The sequence below is a fragment of the Tursiops truncatus genome, chromosome 12 (assembly GCF_011762595.2).
Source record: "Tursiops truncatus isolate mTurTru1 chromosome 12, mTurTru1.mat.Y, whole genome shotgun sequence".
NCBI classification, from domain to species: Eukaryota; Metazoa; Chordata; class Mammalia; order Artiodactyla; family Delphinidae; genus Tursiops; species Tursiops truncatus.
The window spans coordinates 67723237-67744004 of NC_047045.1; the positions used below are offsets into that span (position 1 = coordinate 67723237).

Consider the following 20768-nt stretch of genomic DNA (forward strand, 5'->3'; position numbering starts at 1 on the left):
AGTACAAAGGCCCAGTAGGTGGAGGAACAGGGCGCTTTGGGGGAACTGATGTGCCCGTGTGCCTGAAGCACAGAGCCCAGGGAAAGAGAAGTGTGGGAAGCGACCAGAAGAGAAGCCTGCACACTAGGGCACTATAGCGATGTGAATGACTTTGATCTTCCTCCCAAGGGCACTGGGAAACCCTGCATCATTTTAAGCTGGCCAGTGATACAATCAAATGTAGGCTTTCAAAAGGTCACTGTGCCTGCAGGGAGGGAGTCTTATTCACAAGGGTAAGAGAGATGGAAGAATATTGCAAGTCATCCAGTTGAGGACAGTGGCTGTGTCTTCTCACTTTCTATATTCTGATGCTTGGACATCTGGGGCCTGGCTGACCCTGGAGGGACTGCCCTCCACAGGATTAGCTAATTCCTAGAGATTGTAAACCACTGGCCATCAAGCATATCTTTATATGCAAACCAAACAATTCAGAGCCCATACCCCCAACTGTCTTTTTTTTTTTTATCAAGCTCTTACAATCTGGGCCACTATCCACCTACCCTAGTCACTCCAAGACCAGGTACCAGACAACCAGACAGCCCTAGAGCCCACAGAAATGATTCAACCAGCTAAACCTAAACCTGTTTACCCTGCCTTGCCCATCCCTTCCATTGGAAACCACAGTAAAGGTTTCTGCCGTGTTACATTCTCTCTCCCTCTGCTTCCTGACAAACCCTGGTGCTTCCCCGCGTGACCCCCCATGGAGCGGTGTGACCCTTCCTCTTCGGATCTGTGAGTATAACAAACTGTCTTTTCCATGGCAACTGTCTCCTGATTCTTTGGCCTTGCTGTACCTCAATAACAGTAAAACTATATTTTACAATAGTGGCATAGTGGAGAAGAGAGGGTACATCTGAGAGATATTAGAAATCAATAGGACATGGTGATTGATTGCATATGGGGCAAAGTAGATGTCAAGAAGGAAATCGAGATTTCTAACCTGTAGGCTGAGAGAAATAACAGTAAACACTTAGACAGCATTTGTGTTGTTCCAGGCCCTGTTCATTCAATTCTCTTTAAAATTTTATTCCCATTTCACACAAGTTGAAACAGAGACACAGAGAAGTTAAGTAATCTGCTGTGGCAGAGACTAGTGAACTATTATCCATCTCCTCTCTCTTGCTTCCTGAGAAGGCAGCTGGGCTACAGTTTTTCAGCCTTTTTTGAGGCTAGGTGTGACCAAGTGACTGAGTCCTGGCTGTGAGAACATGGTTGGGGGATGGAGTGTAGCACTTCTGGGCCTGGATCATTAAATCCTCCCATGTACCAACCATCCTTCTTGATTAATGAACGGACTCGGGAAGCCTCCTGTTACATATGGTGGAGCCATAGGTAGATGGAGCTTAGGTCTGTAAATCAAGGAGAGATCAAGCAGAATTTTTCTGTAAAATACCAAAGAGTAAATACCTTTGAGGACCAAGAAGCAGAATTGAAGGTATTATGTAGATACGACTATAACCATTTAAAATATGGTAATTAAAAAATGTAAGAACTATTCTTAGCTCATTGGTTGTACAAAGAAAGTGCAGCAGGCCAAATTCAGTCACAGGCCTTAGTTTACCAAGCCTGCCCTAAATCATTGCTTAAAGGAAAGCTACCTGCTGATCTAGGAAACTTTCCATGAGTTTACAACAGGCAGCTTGTGTGTCCAGCCCCTGAAATTTGGGGGCTGTTTTTTCCAGCAGTTAGCCTCCCATAACTTATCCAAGGCCACATAGCTGGGAAGTAGCAAAGCACACATTTGAACTTGCTGATATTGCACAGTGCTGCCTGCTGAGAAACAGGACAAGTTTGACTGTTGACATCCTCCAAGGGCTGCTTCATATTGCCACCCCAATTCTAAACCTTGAGTCAGAAAGAAATGCACAGAGACATAGTAAGAGTTCTACGTTGCACAATTGTGCCTTGAAAACCCACATGTTCCCAATTTAATAAAGAGATCTTGTTTGATAGTGTCAAGGATAATGGCTTGTTACTGTTCCTTCAAGGAGTAGGACTAATGTTTCGCATCTTATAAATACCCCCTAATTACCATTTCTTCCAACTCCAGCTCTACCAGCCACCTTCTCAGGAGTGTCCCTCAGTGTAGAGGCCACCCAAATCTGGAAGCAGTACTGCCCTTCTGCTGGAAAAAGGTGGGATGGAGAGATGTATAAGGGCTGGCTCTGGGACATCCCATGCTTTCCAAAGTCTACATTCCTTACAGATTTTTGACACCTTATTTAAAATGACTAAGAAAACAAATAAAGAATTTTTTTCCTGGAACTTTACAGAAAATGAAAATGAAATGAACGTGGTCTGATATAGATTATCCTAAACACGTGCATGTCCAAAATATTGGATGGTGTATGATGTACCTAAAAAATCGGTAAGTCTTCCTGGTATAAGTTTGGAAAGAAAGAAATTGGCATTCTAAAATACCATTCCTGCTCATTCTTGCCATTTTTCCCCACCAGGCAGGATTTGTTTACTTCGGTGTTGATAGTTACCGGTTGGCCTCAAAATAGATATTTTAATTCTGAGATCTCACTCATGGATAAAGAATGTGAAGAGAAGTTTTCTGTGGTGAAGTTTGCATTTTTAAATTAAGGGTAATTAATCTCTCCTGTCCATCTCAGGAAAAAGAAGATGATTAATATGAAAACAGAGGTTGTTAGAAGAGAAGGCAATTAAAAATGATTCATTTTGGAATTTTCCTTAGACTTTGCTTTTTTGGTTTTGGTTCAGGAAGGTAGATGAAAGATATTATTTTTACTTATCCTGGACTCTCAGTGTTTTAAAGACAAACAAGTGATGATCTATATCTATATAATTTGCCCTATTTGTGAATACTCCATTATTGGTTGTTGTGGTTTGGTTCTCACATGCCAGATTCTACAAATGCCATGCACAGTAAGTTGTCTTATACAATGGAACCAGAACTAGTAGTTGACTGATTAATTTTAAAAAGTCAAAAAATCATAAAAACTTCATAATTGCATCTTTAAATATTTCCTTTTAACTTAAAAGTTAAAAATGCTCATACATTTACCATCTTTTAGCAATACTATAGCGTGCCATCTTTCTTTTGAGTATGAGTCTGTTGTTGGAAATCTAATCAGGTAGCTTAAATAAAACCCAATCACAATAAATTAAAATCCGCATTTTAATTTATTTAAAGAGGAATGAGAATTCAAAGACATTCAAGAATCAGTTGGAGGGAAGAATCATTTTTTATTTTATTTTTTGAATCTTTTACAGTTGTATCAACCACACATAATTCAATGGAAATTTTTAGCGACTCATCTTTATTAAGTCCTTCTAAAGCATATAACTTAGTCGTCATAGATAAAAGTACTCTATGCTTGTCGCATTCGTACGACATAGTTTTATGGGACGTTTAAATTATGTAACTTCAGTAATCCACAAAACTTGAATAAACTGGTTTGGGATTAAATTCGACCGCAGATAACTCAACTGGTGACACCAAAAATGCACAGATGTATAGGGAGCAGCTTTGAGCATTCAGCTTGGTTTGTGAAGAGAATGAAGAAATGCAGTACTTTTACGAATCTGTTAGGTACAGGTCAATTTGAAGATCTTTGAATGTGTATGTAAAGTGGTGTTTGCCTGCTTGTAGATTTTACAAATCTATGTTATCACACTGAATAAACATAGTAATAGGGAGACTGCATGGATTACACTAATGTAATAGATATAGAAGTGATCTTGGTGTCTAAATTACTTGGATTTGAACTTCATCATCTCAGTAATAGCAGCCACAAAGTTGTAAAAAAGCAGTTATTGGCATCGTTATTTTTAAATTGACTCAAATAGTAGTAGTCTTCTTAACACACTGTGGGTGAATTTGTGTGTTAGCAACTATAATCAGAATAGACTTACAGAAATTGTCAACTGCTTTGAAAATTGTTTCACACATAAAACTCAAAATGTTTGATTCCATGATATTGAGGATGAGCTTTTTAGAATAAATAAATACATTTCTGTCTGATGAATTTCTATTCATCTTTATTTCCCCCAGCGTGAAACAGACCAGTGGTTCTCAATTGGGGCAGTATCACACGCATAAACACCTAGGGTATTTTGGAAACTGTATGAAGGCTTATCAATTACTGCAGTGGTTGCAGGGTGTCATTATTGCAGGGAGCTACCGGCACTTAGTAGACCGGGTTCTGGGATACTGGGGTCCCAGCAACGTGTAGGACAGTTTTGTACAACTTTCTGATGTCCCTCCAGAGGAGACACTCATGAAAATGAAAGATCTATTTAGATCTATATGAATCTAGAACCTGTTTTATTATAAAGACAAATTGGGGGGTAGATCTTTAATAAGTCATTTCTGCTATAGTAAGATGTGTGTTTCTAAAAATCACTGTGCTATGCAAAATCATGCAATAAAAACAACAGGGCTTATGAGAAAAATGGGTTTAGGGACATGATACTCAAAAACTTCATGAGTGACATAAATAAAAAGGTGGGATCCCAGTAAAAATAGTAGCACAGTTTGATACATGGTAAATGGTTAAGAAATACACAATAACTACAATAAATATTTTACTGGAAAAATACCTAAAGTTCGCTAGTAGAAGTGGGCAACAGAAGAGCCGCCATCTGTGAGTTATTGTGAAGTCTTGGAGGGAGGGTTATGTGAAACTGGACGGAAAATTACAGGCCCATTCACTACGTGTGCCGGTGTGGTGAAACGAGGTAGCTGGTAGGTGTTTAGTGTGTTAGCATGTACATGTGTGTATTCCTACATGGCTCATTCAGCAAAGTGCACTTCTCTGGATTTGCCTGGTGTTTCTCGCTGAAAAAGTCCTCATAAGCAAATGTATTACGTTCAGATTGTTCCTATCAATTGCTTTCGAACAAATTTTAAAGCAAGTGTTACAGAACTAACTGTAGATTGAATTGTTCTAGGAAGGCAACTGCTATGTAAATCAAGAAAAATGTTTTCTTTTGTTTGGAACTTTCCAAGATTTGTTCACCTTTCCAGAAAATCATGTCCTTGAGGCAATGCCACTTGTGGTTCATGACTTCCCAACACGACACACTGGTATGAGCCTGCATTGGTAGCTGTCGTATTCCTGGTGATCTATATAGAGGTGCAAGTATCAAAATATTCATTAGATCTTCTACTCTAACGTTTAACTGTAAGAGTTAAAGAGCATTTATCTAAGAATAAAGAAATAAAGTTGTATTAGAGATTACGTTCCTGCCATTTCTCCCTTACATACAGTTAGGATATTATATTGAAATTTTTGAAATGATATGTAAAGGCCAATTATATTATATAAAATGGGTACAATAAAATATGTATTAGGAAAAGAGGGTGGCTGTGAACCACGGGTATAGAGTATTTTTTTTAAAAAAAAGAAAGGAAATGTTGACATATTTTTTTATCCATGAATACATGTGAGGGTTAAATGAGATATGCCTGGCATATGATAGGCTTTAAATAAATGATAATGGTATTATTATTTTTTGATACAGTATTAGAAGACACACATATCCAGTTGCTTCCTGCATCTTTTCTTTTGGATGTCCCACAGGGCCCTCAAACTTAGGAGATCAGGGTCAACAAACTGCCCATTACTCTCCCAAACATGCCCCCTACCTGGGTTTTTTATTTATTTATTTATTTATTTATGGCTGCATTGGGTCTTTGTTGCTGCACGCGGGCTTTCTCTAGTTGCGGTGAGCAGGGGCTATTCTTCTTTGCGGTGCATGGGCTTCTTATTGTGGTGGCTTCTCTTGTGGAGCATGGGCTCTAGGCAAGCGGGCTTCAGTAGTTGTGGCACGCAGGCTCAGTAGTTGTGGCTCACGGGCTCTAGAGCACAGGCTCAGTAGTTGTGGTGCACAGGCTTAGTTGCTCCGCAGCATGTGGGATCCTCCCGGACCGGGGCTCAAACCTGTATCCCCTGCATTGGCAGGCGGATTCTTAACCACTGTGACACCACGGAAGTCCCCTACCCGGGTTTAATCAATAGTGAAAAGGCTTCATGTTTAACCCAGTAGTGACCAGCTAGCAAAGGAGCATTATCTGTGACTCTTCTCTTTTTTGAGAGGCCTATATCCAATAAACCCCCATTCCCATAAATTCCAGATATCCCCCTCTCTCCCACCATGTGTTTCAAAGCTATCTGCTTTTCTCTAACCTAACTACTACCACATTATTTCAAGCTACCATCATCTCCTACCTCAATTATGGAAATAGCCTCCGAGCTAAGCTCAGTCTCCCTTCTTATCCCCTCAGATCTATCTTCTCTTTAGCATCAACCAATAGAAATACAATGAGCACATATGCAATTTTCAATTTTCTGGACCATCATTTAGAAAAGGAAACGTGGGCGATTTTAATAACAACTTATTTAACTTACTGTATCCAAATTTTAATCATTTCAACATGTTATTCATATGAACAATTATAAAAGATATTTGGCCTCCTCCTTCTGCTATGTCTTCAAAATCTGGCATATATTTTACATTTACAGCACCTATCAGTTTGGACCCCCCACACCTCAAGTACAATTTGAGAGAATTTTATGCTATGCTGTGATACTCAATATATAATTTCTGGAAAGCCAGGTTTGACTCCATGACTGGCCTTGAGTTGAATTGGAAAATATACCACAGTCCATCCCTTTACAAATAGGGTTCCACAAGAAGGGTAAGCCCTGATGCCCTAAGACATCCATTGTGTGTCATGAACTAACTTCTCTCCTGTGAGAGTCCTCTAACTTCCTCTTCTACCCCTCTGTACACATCCAATTCAGTGCTCTCAGCTACCAGTAAGTGACAACAATAGACAAACCAGTCTCCAGCTTGGGCCTTTCTTGAGAACTACTGTAGGGAACTCATTTTCTTACCTGCATCTCCAAATGCAATATAAACCTATATTTTTCCTTAGTTAACAAGACCACCTCATTCCACTGCCCAGGTTAAAACTCCAGTCATCTTTACCCCCCTATCTCTCTCTCCCTGACACCAAATCAGTCACTAGTTATGATCAATTCCTCTTCATTAAGTAAAACTGTCCCTTCTATCTCCATGACCCCATTGTCTGTTTGGATTGTTGTTGCTCTTATTTCCAGGGAAACGACATAGCTTCATAATTCTCCCAGTTGGTCTCCCTGCCTCCACTCTTTCTCAAATCCATTGTCTTCCTTGCTGTCACATTGATTTTTTTCTGAATAATAACAACAACACTAACAATGGCCATGTACTTTCTTGCTTCAATCTTTGCTTACCTCAGCTCCTCATTGCTTACAGGGCCAGATCCATGCTCCTTGTATTGGATTAGGAAATTGGGCTTTGAAGTACCTTTCTAGCTTTACCACGTCCACCCTGTCGCAGACTCAGGGAGCTAGCTATAATACATCTGGCTTTTTCCCCACTCACAGCTTTACAACCTGGATCATCTAACATGCCATTTTCCACTTTATTTTTATGCCTCACCTCTACCAGAATATAAAATGGAGGCAAAGACTTACTGTGTTTTGTGCAGCACCATGCACCCAGCACACAGAACAGTGTCCCAGAGTACATGATGAAATTTATCTATTGAATGAGTAAGTCAATAAATTGTTCTGAGACAGGCTGAGACCTGGGACCCTTTGCTGCAGTGCTTACACTTGGACAAATTCTCCTTGAGCAACAAAATACAAAGAAACTATAAGGGACTAAAAATAACTGTGCATGCACAGTTGAGGCAAATTATGGACAAGAAGATACAAAAAAACCAAAAAGATGCCACCAAAAACTACTAGAGCTAAACAATGAATTTGGTAAAGTTGCAGGCTACAAAATTAAGGTACAAAATTCTCTTGTATTCCTATACACTAACAACGAAAGATCAGAAAGAGAAATTAAGGGAACAACCCCATTCACCACTGCAACAAAAAGAATAAAATACCTAGGAATAAATCTACCTAAGGAGGTAAAAGACCTGTACTCAGAAAACTATAAGACACTGATGAAAGAAGTCAAAGATGACACAAACAGTTGGAGAGATATACCATGTTCTTGGATTGGAGGAATTAATATTGTGAAAATGACTATACTACCCAAAGCAATCTACAGATTCAGTGCAATCCCTATCAAATTACCAGCGGCATTTTGTACAGAACTAGGACAAAAAATCTTAAAATTTGTATGGAGACACAAAAGACCCCGAATAGCCAAAGCAATCTTGTGGGAAAAAAACGGAGCTGGAGGAATCAGACTCCCTGACTTCAGACTATACTACAAAGCTACAGTAATCAAGACAGTATGGTACTGGTGCAAAAACAGAAATATAGATCAATGGAACAGGATAGAAAGCCCAGAGATAAACCCACACACCTGTGGTCACCTAATCCATGACAAAGGAGGCAAGGATATACAATGGAGAAAAGACAGTCTCTTCATTAAGTAGTGCTGGGAAAACTGGACAGCTACATGTAAAAAATGAAATTAGAACACTCCCTAACACCATACACAAAAATAAACTCAAAATGGATTAGAGACCTAATTGCAAGACCGGACACTATAAAACTCTTAGAGGAAAACATAGGAAAAAACTCTTTGACATAAATCCCAGCGAGATCCTTTTTGACCCACCTCCTAGAGTAATGGAAATAAAAACAAAAATAAACAAATGGGACCTAATGAAACTTAAAAGCTTTTGCAAAGCAAAGGAAACTACAAACAAGATGAAAAGACAACCCTCAGAATGGGAGAAAATTTTTGCAGATGAATCAACAGACAAAGGGTTAATCTCCAAAATATATAAACAGCTCATGCAGCTCAATATTAAAAAAACAAACAACCCAATCAAAAACTGGGCAGAAGACCTAAACAGACATTTCTCCAAAGAAGACATACAGATGGACAAGAAGCACATGAAAAGCTGCTCAACATCACTAATTATTAGAGAAATGCAAATCTAAACCACAATGAGGTATCACCTCACACCAGTTAGAATGGGCATCATCAGAAAATCTACAAACAACAAATGCTGGAGAGGGTGTGGAGAAAAGGGAACCCTCCTGCACTGTTGGTGGGAATGTAAATTGATACAGCCACTATGGAGAACAGAATGGAGGTTCCTTAAAAAACTAAAAATAGAATTACCATATGACCCAGCAATCCCACTACTGGACATATACCCAGAGAAAACCATAATTCAAAAAGACACATGCACCCCAATGTTCATTTCAACACTATTTACAATAGCCAGGTCATGGAAGCAACCAAAATGCCCATTGACAGACAAATGGATAGAGAAGATGTGGTACATATATACAGTGGAATATTATTCAGCTATAAAAAGGAACGAAATTGGGTTATTTGTAGAGATGTGGGTGGATCTAGAGGCTGTCATACAGAGTGAAGTAAGTCAGAAAGAGAAAAACAAATATCGTATATTAATGCATATATGTGGAACCTAGAAAAATGGTACAGATGAACTGGTTTGCAAGGTGGAAATAGACACAGCTGTAGAGAACCACCGTATGGACCCCAAGGGGGGAATGTGGCGGCGGGGTGGGATGGTGGTGTGATGAATTGGGAGATTGGGATTGACATGTATACACTGATGTGTATAAAGTGGATGACTAATAAGAATCTGCTGTATAAAAAAATAAATTAAATAAAATTAAAAAAAAAAAAAGACCAAAAGGACCAACGGCCACTTCTGAAAAGCCGGGAGCAAAAGCAGGATACTGCACATGGCCCCTGCACACACCACCACCAAAGGCGGGAGCAAACAACCTGAGCCATCACTCCAGCCCGACCGCTGGACCTGCACATACTCACCCCATATAAGGAACCAGCTCACTTCCCCTCAGTGAGCAAGCAAGGGAGGGAACCTGTTGCTTGTTCTCGCTCCCCCCTGCTGCAGCAGGGGCCCCAAAAAGCCTTGCCTGAATTTCTTGTCTGGCCTCTGATCAATTTCCATTGATGAAGAAGGCCAAGAACCCTGATCTGTAACAGTTCCAGGGCCACCTCTGCAGCGAAGCCTGCTCCATGCTTCCTTTCATTCTCAGCAGGGTGATTGCTCTCTCCTTTGTGATTGCAAAACACACCAAATGCGCCATTATTTTAGCACTAACAGCATACTGTATATATTTACTCACATATACATCTCTCCTCTTTATTTGAGCTCCTTGATGGCAGGAATACTCTCTTATTCATCCTAAATGTCAATTATAGTACCCAGTTCATAGTAGGCATTCAAAAACTGTTTTATGAACAAGTGAATACATGAAATGAGTTAGACAGAGGAAGAAGAGTATTTGATTTGGCCAGGGAATCACACATACACATGCACACCCCCCCCCAGTGAGGAGTAAGACACACAAATCACCCTATGCAACTAAATGTTGCAAGGATTATTCTCTGTGAGAGACAGATATTAGGCTAGCTGTGGTGGCCTTTAATTCACCTTTGTAAAACACAGTTTTAAAAAGACAGTCTTGCTTATAAAACATAATAGGTAAGTTGTAAATCCACCAATTTGAGATTTTTGGAATGAAAATACTGATAGAGTTTGACCTTTAATGAGCTATTTCCATTATTAAAAGGTTCTACTTTTTTGTAATGAAAGAACTATGATTTCTGGAACTACGATTTCTATGATTTTATGGTGTATTTGTTTCAGTTGGTTTTTACCTTCAGTCACCTCAGCAAAAATAAAGAGGTTTCCCCACTGGGGGAATGTCAGACATGTATGCATACTGAGAGGGAAGCGGAGGGGGAAATGATCATTTGATTTATTCATGACTCTTCTCAGATACCCATTCCCATGCCCAGGTTCTGAGGACCCCATTTCTAGAGCTCGCACTGTGTTGACCACTCTCTGTTCTAATCGGATGACATATGGAAGCCAATGACTGCCTTCTCACATGCTAAAAGCGTTCATACTCTGCACACCTCGGGATAGGCAGAGCCTAGCAATTAAAAGCACAGATGGTATGTTGGTAGCCTCAAAATTTCTGCAGCAACAAAATTGGGAAATTAAAATGTAAAACAACACATAAAAACTAGACACCTCAAGCATGTAATCGTATATTTATTTCTCTTTTTAAAGAACACTCCTTAATGTAATTCAATATACAAACTTGGTTTCACAGAATTATAATCCACTATATAGCACAAAGATAACCCAGATTGTGTGTGTGTGTGTGTGTGTGTGTGTGTGCGCGCATGTGTTGTACCCCTTCCCTTCCTTCCATTCTTCTGAACCTACAAAGGCTCTGCCCACTGTCCACGCTAACAAAAACCCATTCTAAATGTTATCTACAAAAGACATTATCCTCCCACAAGTTCTTTTCCCTGGAAAGTTCCTTTCCCGTTCCCCCTGAGATAGCCAGGAGTGTGACACTCTTCCCCTCTGCAGTAGGGTCAAGTGGCTTCCCCTAGAGCTGATGCCAACCCTGTTACCGTGCAGACTGGCTGACAGGAAGGGCTGGGGACCAGGTCTCCGTGCCCTCCCCCACTTCCACACCCACCCCTCAGTCCAAGCGCGACCCCTCTGTAGTAGCCTTAGTTCCAGTCACCATCTCGTGCAGCAAGAACCAAGGAGATTGCTAAGCCCAGGTCTTCTCCATGGGCAGCGCACAGCACTGCCTGCCAAGCCACCGGGCCGGCCGATAACCAAGCTCAACACAGTCCCATGTGCTTTGTCACTTTAATTTTTAAAGACACCCTAGCATAGGTCTGTGGCAACCTAGTGTCCAACTGAGTTACATAAAATTGTACCAGTGATGCACTTGTACATATTTACATGGGGTGGAATGTTTTCCCATATATTTAGATGAGTATATAGATCAACATGTTCACATAAGACCAAATACTTTTAATATTATTTATAACTGATTTATAAAGCTTTGAAAAAACTCACAATAGCACATTGTTTACTTTAATGCTTTACGGTACTATCAGTTTAAAATCACAATCAGCACTTAAGTTATAGTCAATCCAGCAAACAAGAGACAAAAAAATTTACAAGAGTTAAGAACTGACTGATACATCCTTTATCTTTTTTTTAAACTAATGCATAAGTGCAGAATAAGATACTCTAGTTTAAATATCTTGTTTACAATATACATTTTTGTTCTAGTTACGCAACAGTAAATCCCATGCTTCACATAGAAAAGCAATCCACAACATTAAGAAAAAATGTACAATTTATGAAACAAAGTAAATAAATATTAGTATTACAGAATCAGAGCTGTACATAAAAGCTGTTCAGTTTTAATCATATAAAAATATGTTTTAGTGCAACCTCACATATATATTGATGCTGTTTTGCTTTACATCATTTAGATCCAAGTGTCCAAAAAAGGAAAGAAATTACATTTATTACAAAGCAGATACACAAATTCTAAAATATGTACAAATTACTGCTAAAAAATGCTTATAAGAATATAAGCAAAGTAAAGAAAAGGCACAAACATCTGTACAATTTTAAAAGTACCAGACCCAATAGGTTAATTTCAAATTTTGTTTTGGTCAGGCTCATGATGACTTGTTAATTTACCTAATTCTTCTGATATAACAAAAGTATATATAATAGCAAACTACTGTAACTTAGGACAGGCATGCTATAAACTTGATTACCTCTATTTCTAGAAAAACAAAAACAAAGGGGAAAATGTGGAAATGAAAGTCTCCATGCATCTTAGATCAATGTAGTTGACTCTTTTCCGACAAAGGTTCCTTGCCTTCCTCTGTGCTTGAGGGTAATTCTTTGCTGCCTTGAAAGCCCGACTGTTTGTCATCCAGACAACTCTTGCTGTAAAACGTGGAGTGAGCGAATGCAGTCTGTGATGTACCAAAATTGTCCTTTTCACCATCATGCAAGTCAGGGTGGGTAGCTGAGGTACAGGGCTGACCTGGCTCAGGTCCACTAAAGTGTCTAATGCTAACATGTGCACTTTCCAAGGGTTTCTGATGGGGCGCCTGCCCCCGAGCTGGCTGGTCTGCCCCCAGCAGAGCGGCCTCTTCTGTGGCAATCCGGAGGGAGGCGATGGCTTTTGTGCAAGTCTGTATGTTTTCCTCCTGTTCCCGCTCTGTTGCATTCAGGCTGTCTTCTGAAGTGCTCTGTTTCGTCAGTAGCCGAGGAGAGGAGGGTGTGCTAGGTGGACCAGATGACTGCAGAGCGTGAGGAGATCGCTTCTCATGCTGCTTAGGAACCACATAGGGATCCTTGGCGAAGGAGTCCCCTGAAGCTCCTCTCTTCTCCTCAGAGCCCTCCATTGGCAGAGGCAATGTGGGTGGAGGGTGTAAACCGGAAAGGGCCGGCGGCATGGAGTGAACCATTTGGATCCCACCAACTGGCACCATGGGGATAGGAGCTCGCACTTGCTGCTGAGAGTGGAGTGGAAGATGACTGAAGACATAGTCATTAGGACCCTCAGGGAAAAGGCTGGAGCCTGGATGTTCATAAGCACCTTCTTGGTCTCCATAGAGACTGAAGTAAGGAACCTGAGGTAATCCTCTTCTTAAATTCTGCATCGGGAAACAGAGCACAACGCTTAGGACCCATCACACTGCACGCTTAGGTCAAGCTGTTTCATTCGTTCACTCACTCACTCATTCTTTCAAGACATGTGGAGACTCCCTGATCTTTTTATCCATTTTTTATTTCTCAAGACAAAAGAGAATTTCTCAGCGGTCTTTTAGGATTCTTGAGTGAGGCGGTGGGTCTGTGAAAAGTTGCCTTTGCTGTTAAACAGCCATGTAATAAATCATGCAATGTGTTTTCCACTAGGTACAGAGACATGTTCCAGCTCTGTTTTGTTCATAAGATGGAATGAAAAGAAAATAATGGATAATTACCAAAAACACTTTACTGAGCCAAAAAACACTAATAATAGATTTTTTAATTCAAAAGGAAGTTAAAAGATTACCATCTGTTTACATACTGGGCAGATTTTTAATATTTTTCTTAAGTGTTGATGAATAGAAATGGAGTGACAAGCCTGAAAATTAGCTTGCTTTTTTTTTTTTTTTTTTTTAGTTTTCTACAGAACAGATGACAAAATGGTGGTGATAACAAAAACTGGTTACTCCAATGTGCAAGACATTGGTCTAAAGGAATAAATTCCTGCTCAGGAGACATCGAGGCAGAAGATCACAGCTTCTCCATCAAATCTTAATTCAAGGCCAGACTTAGTATGGAAACTATGCATCAAAGTAGTTAATAGTAAATATTTCAAATCGTTACAACTTGCATTCAACTACACAGCTGGGAACCAAAGATGACTGTGTTTTAATTCTTCTGTTTATACTACTATTTCCACTTAAATATCTCCTTGGCAATTAATGGATTAAGATACTTAAAATTGGGGGCCAGTATTCCAGATGTTATGGTCCCAGTCCTGAAAATGGAGAACTTATTTTGTATAATTGTTTCTGTAGCAAAACCCAACTTATACTGTGAGATTATCAGGTTTTGACGAGATGATGAGGTTTCAGTTACTGAGATTCATTCTTTTAATGAATCGTCATCTAAAAGAGACTCACTGTATTTTTATTTTTATGTTTTTTGAGAACTTAAAATCAGAGAGATACAAATGTGGCAAATATGGTAGTAATCAGGAGAGACCAAAAAATGTTCTAACTCATTTCAAGGATGTTTCAGTTCTAAAATTCAAGATATGCTCTATACCATTAATGATTCATCCAGTTCTATTTGGATCGTGAGACCAGCTCAAGAACGATAAGTTATGCATCGTCTCTGCTACTCTGTACCAGGCTTGGCCCTTACCCTGTTCTGGGCTTCACCTTATTCAAGCCAAAAACAAATGACCTGTGCTGAAAGTGCAGGAGAAATCATGTAATCATCAACCCTATAACCACAAGCATCTCATAAGCTAGGTAAGGGGAGAATCTTATGGTATGAGAAAGAATCATTTAAATGCTACCAAAAAAAAAAATGCCTCTTGTACTTGCTCCGGTTTAGAAAAAAGGCATGTTTCCTTCATCCATCACCACGTAAGGTGGAAGAATATAATGCCTACAATAATGACCTTTGAAGCTAACCAAATGAATCTTCTTTTAATCACGATTATCACAGATTCAAAGTTTAAAACAAAATGTAGCTTGGCTATTTTCCATTTTGCTTTTGATTGCTATTCTGTGATGTCCACTGCATACACCTAATCAGAATGGGGGTCTGTGAGGCAGCCAGAGACACAGCTGTCCCATTTCATGAGATCTCTGAGTCAAGTCTAACAAAGGGAGTGGTGAACTGTCCTCTAAAAATAGGAGGTATTCAATATGTTCAATAGCCAACAGAATTTTGTGTTAAGAGTAAAAGTGTTATAGTCAGACCTTTACTGACCAGAAATTAAATGATTATAGTCACAGAAGCAAGTGCACAAGTACAATTCCTATCATGTAACCACTTCCATGGCTCCAAATACTGCCAGCCTTTTCCACATATCCTCTGTCCTTGAATTGACCCTTTCTTCACCCTCCAAATAAACTCTCAAGAAGATTTTTCTACTCTAATTTTTACTCCATTTGCAACACTATTCTCATAACTTGGACCTTATCATTGTAATATCGTGAACACACTCCCATCTTACTTAAAAATCTCGATACGGAAAGATGAATAATGAATGCATGTGTGGGTTGTGTTAAGTGCATGCATATGTGTGTGTATATCTATACATATACCCCATGTACCAGATATTTACCCCACTCATCTTTTCAACAGTGTCACTAGGTCCTCTGGAAGCAAAGGCTCAGAAGGAGGTAGGGGTGCAAGAGGTTCAGCTGGGGGTGGTGATGGGGGAGCGGGGAGTTAATGTATGGGAAGGTAATGGGAAGAGGAAGCAGGTGGTCAGCTGGGGCTGATCCAGGCTCAGCCATTGACTGGGGGCTGCAGGGGAGAATGTGACCTTGGCTTGAAAATGGAGGCCTAGCCTGAAGGTATGAACAGCTGGAGGCTGTCAGCTCACTGCATTCCTTAGAGCTGAATGGCAAGTTCTTTCAAGGACAGAAATCTGCTTGGCCCAGCCCCCTGACTGCCACAAACAGATTAAGAAACTGTGGCCAAGAGGTTAATTGACTTGTTCAAGATCACACAGAGAGCAAAAGGGATGGAACCGTAGGACGACACTTTTACTAGACAACGTTCACGGACACTGTACCGAGGACCAGGACACATTTTCTTTGTCTCCTTGCTATCTATCTACCAAAACTTTAAAAATGGAAAAGGAAAACTTTTTGTTTAAAAAAGATGAGGCCAGAAACTGTACAATTTTTTCTTCATCATCCTTGAGCCACATATGATAAACCCTCAAAAAATATTTACTGAATGAATAAAAAACTCTTTTCTCTCTTCCTCTCTTCCTTCCTCCCTCTCTCTCTTTCCCATTCTATTGTTTATCTATCTACCTTTCTATCTATCATATATCTACCTATCTATCATCTGTCTTAAAATTAACACTAACCGGAGGGCATTAGGGAGGAAACAGCAGGATACTAGAATCTCAGTGACTGCATATCACCTCCTCCAAACCTGCTCCCTGGGACCTACCACTCCAGACTGAACCAGGTAATGAGCAAGCCACACTGGACTACAGGGTCCTTTCATGCCACGGTCACTGCCCTGTGAGCCCTTGGTCAATGTTAAACAACAAGGTATTGCTAATAGAATTTCCATCAAAAAGAATTATTTTTAGGGTTATTCCAAAATAATAGAGAGGGGGAAGCACTCATCTACTACAGCAATCGGGAGACGTACTTCTCATAGGATCATTGATTCTTCTTTGCTCTGGCAATGAAAATCTTGTCCATACATCATAGAAAGATGAAAACCCTCTGCAGCCCCTCCAAAAAGGTGTGGTAAAGCATCAAACGGGAAGCGTTCGAGACCAAGTGTCTCTGCTTGGGGAGGATCCTCAGGGAGGATTCCAAGGTCTATTCCTTTCTATCGCATGAACAAAGCAGCCTGCTAAGAATTCTCTACAGAGAATTAAACTGGGTAATAGACCAAAGGCTCAACAGTTGGGCTTCATAAATGGTAAAGTTCAACAATAATATTAAGTATACAGGTGAACTGGTATTAAAAAAAAAAAACTGGTGCAAAGTCAATGACTAATAAAAACCAATCTCCTTCCAACAACAACCTTCTGGCCATAGATCTAAAAATTAGATGAAGTCCTTCAGTCTACTCCTTCACTTCCTTTGCCCAAGTTGGCTGCGAGTTGCTATTATTTTTTAATAACAACAGTGTGTTGGCACCAAAGGGTTATTTTTTGTGGCTGTAGCTGATCAGGAACAGGAGAGCCTCATCTCACACACTTCATCAGCATCATTGGGTCTATACCAGAAAAAGCATTTTACACCCTGGATGTGGTATCCTGGTATCGGAGGGATTTCTCACTCTATTCATGCTGCAATAGCATGAACTTCAGAAGAGCCCTGCTTTCTACTTAGCACCACCAAGACACAAAAAACCTGTGGAAATGTCCCTCTTTTTCTTAGCTTGTTAATTTATTTGTTTGACAAGTAGTTACAAGTAGTCCTGATAGCTACACATGTTTCCGCAGTAGTTGAATCATGAAGACTAAGCTGGTGGCGGGCTTGTAAACAGGGCGCTGGGGGCAGGGGAGTGGAATGCAGCAGGGAGTTTTCCTAAAGTTCAAAAATGACAACCTAAGCATATAACTCAGGGTGGTGAAAAGGTGATGAGAGGGAGGAAGGTGACCACTAGGGCAATGATAAGACGGTAGAGCTGGGAGCTGGTAGCGCTTCCTTTGGCTGTGAAGGACAGTGCCGACCCACATGATGGAAATCCAGAGCAAAAGGAGAATGGCAAAGAATAGAGCCCAGGAAACAAAAAGCACACTTAAAGCGACCAAACTCCAAAGGTATCATTCCTCTGTCTACACTAGGTGCCTGCTTCATTCATTTTTTAAAACCCTACACAAGCTGAAAGAGACATCAAGGTCTACCACGCTGGTGGAATGAGGCAGGGCAGGTGCTTTTCTATGGATTTGCATAAGCCCACTGCCTAAACTTCATCCATAATTGCTGCCGTTGTTATCTTAATCTATAATGAGGGCATACCATAGAAATCGCCTCTGGTGCTTTCTCCCTTAGCTTTCCCAACTCCCCATTCTCTGTGGGCTCAAGATCTCACTTTACAAGGGCACTCAGTAGCAGGAAGTGGCGGTACCAGGAAGAAAAGCATACATGTTCATGCCTTTCATTTATAAACATACCAAGGGGTTCATTCTCCCCTCTTCCGATCCCTCACTGGTTTCACATGTCCACTCACTGTGGGCAAAGGAATGAGTTTATTTTAAAATATTTTTTTGCTTGAAAGTCAATGCTAATGCCTGAATCAGAATCCTTACCTGGCAAAGAGTTACATAAATGACACCTAAATGTCCCTGAGAATGTCTGTCTAGGCAGCCATGCTATTCCAAAGACTTCACCTTTTCTACTCATGCAAAGGTTTCAACTCCTGTCAATAAGGAGTTAGGTTTAGAAAGCATTTAGAAAGATCGCCCCTGTGACCAGCTGGAAATGCTCTTCTCTGATGTAATACTACACTTGGGATAATACCACAGACATGTTACTGACAATAGCATGCAATAAAAATGTCTTCCTTCTATTTTCAGTAACCAAATTTACTCCTCCCCATGAGAGAGACCCATGTCATAATACATTTCACACTAGTGTGTCCTCAAGAGACTCCAATGTGCTTGGACTTATATATTAGAAAGAGAAAGCTAATTATACTTACAGGAGGCCCCAATACAATTGGCTCTGCTTGCAAATACTGTCCCATGGACAACGGTGGGTTGTGGTATAAAGCCCTTCTGGGAGATGGTGCTCTTATGGTGGTCATGTATCTTCTCTCTCTTCTGGGAGAGAGGTCTCTTCTGGCCGTGATCTCTTTCCCAGGTGACACTGGCCTCCTTGGGGACAGATGCCTTCTTGGTGAAACATCTCCTTGTGATATCTCTCTTCTCAAGGCAGCTTCCTTTCTTGGTGAAAGATGTCTCATGGGCGATACATCTCTCCTAGGTGATAAATGTCTTCTAGGCGACAAATCTCCTTTGGGTATCAGATACCTCTTTGGTGAATTATCTCGACAGGGTGAAGAATCATATCCTGGTGAGGAGTGGTGGCTGGAGGGTGAGAAGTCCCTTGGGGAGGAACTCGGCTCTGAAGACAGCATGCATTCTTCATCCATACAACTAGGGATGTCTAACCTGTCTTTGTCTGGTTCCGAGTCTGTACTTTTGCTCTGGAATAATCTCTGGTATTCTGTCATTGGAGTATCTTCACATGAGTCACTTGGTGTCATAAGCTGAGTAACCTGAATACTTGGCAAAGTAACCAAATAGCTGATCAATGAAGAATGCCCCAGGGAGCTATCAGAAGGAACCCCATGGGGCACGGCGCCAACATTCACAGGTAAGGAGGAGAATCTAGGAGGCTGGGGACTGGTGCTTCTTGATCTTGTTTTTGGTGTCAAATCTCCTTGGTCATCAAAGTCATCATCATCTTCATCATCATCATCATTATCATCTCCATCCTCACCATCCGATTCTTCAGCATCTGAGAACTGATGATCAGTTGAAATGCTGGACATGCTATGCTTCTCAGCCGCTTTGTGCAAATCTTCCATCGTTTCTGAAGCAATTGAACAAAGACAGTGAAGATCAAGATCCAAATACGAAGGTTAGGAGCTAATTTAGGCCCCATCTCTTTCCAAAAGCTTTCCTCAACCCTCCAGCCCTTAGAGACAGTCTTATCTCTGAATTCCTATAACACACATGGGCACATACCTCTGTGACTCTAGATTGGTTCTTTTTTTTTTTTTTTTATGTACCTATCTGGTTTCATCTCCACCCTGTAATACGGACTCCATAGTAGGACCTTATAACTCAGGCATCATACCACTCATAGAAAACCCTCAATAAATGGGTATGCAATGTTGTTAATGATGGTATTAGAGGAAAAAGAGAAGCAAGACTTGTCTCTATAGGTATAAGACCTCACGAGGCCCAGCTGACCCTCAGGTTTTCTATTGAGGTTAGTGATGGATTATTTTTACTACTGGATTTCCTCTTAATAGGAAAAATAAGACAAAATGCTTTTCAAGTTTCCCAAAAAGTTTCATAAACTTTAAATCACCATCACAACTTAGGTGCAATTAGATCTCCTTTATGGTTCTAGATAGAAGTATTTCCATAGTAAGGCCTTTCAACCTCCTCAGCCAGAACTGAAATGCATTTCTTCTCAGTAAGTTTCAAGCAATTCAATGTGTCAGACTTCTTTTCTATATTTAGTATTTAGTAAAATGAAATGTGATCAGTATCTTTTTTAAATACCTAAATTTATTTTACCACCTTGGCCACAAAGCTCCAGCACGCACAGTAAAGAGTTCAGTCAACTAAAGTATGAAATACCTGCTTCCTCGGTTTCGGTATCATCCACTGATGTCATTGAGACCCCCAACTCCAGGCATTTCTTCATGTGTGCTTTAGATTTCATATGCTTCGTTAGGTTTCCTGGAAAATACAGCCAAAAAAAGAGCAATGAATTGGTTACCAAAATGTGATGATTGCTGCAAAATTCAGTGTGAAATGAACTGACTTGAGATAATAAAGATTTGTTTCTCACCCCTACCCCTTGTCTCAAACTTAAGAGGAACAATTTGGCTTCTGAAGATATTAACCCCAGACAGCTTCAGCCCAACCTCAGGTTTTCTG

At 40.3% G+C, this 20768-nt stretch overlaps 1 protein-coding gene across 9 annotated transcripts in view; it reads right to left on the reverse strand.

Moving 5' to 3' along the window:
* Positions 1 to 11074: 11074 nt before the first annotated feature.
* The window catches only part of HIVEP2 (HIVEP zinc finger 2), a 194481-nt gene continuing 184787 nt past the window's right edge, over positions 11075 to 20768 (reverse strand). For all 9 annotated transcript variants that reach the window (XM_073789666.1, XM_073789667.1, XM_073789668.1 and 6 more), the window contains 3 exons: positions 20466 to 20567; positions 18791 to 19686; positions 11075 to 13533 (listed from right to left, as the gene is read on the reverse strand). In XM_073789666.1, coding sequence (XP_073645767.1) covers positions 12709 to 13533; positions 18791 to 19686; positions 20466 to 20567 — 1823 coding nt within the window. In that variant the 3' untranslated portion in view covers positions 11075 to 12708. The remainder of the gene's footprint in view (positions 13534 to 18790; positions 19687 to 20465; positions 20568 to 20768) is intronic.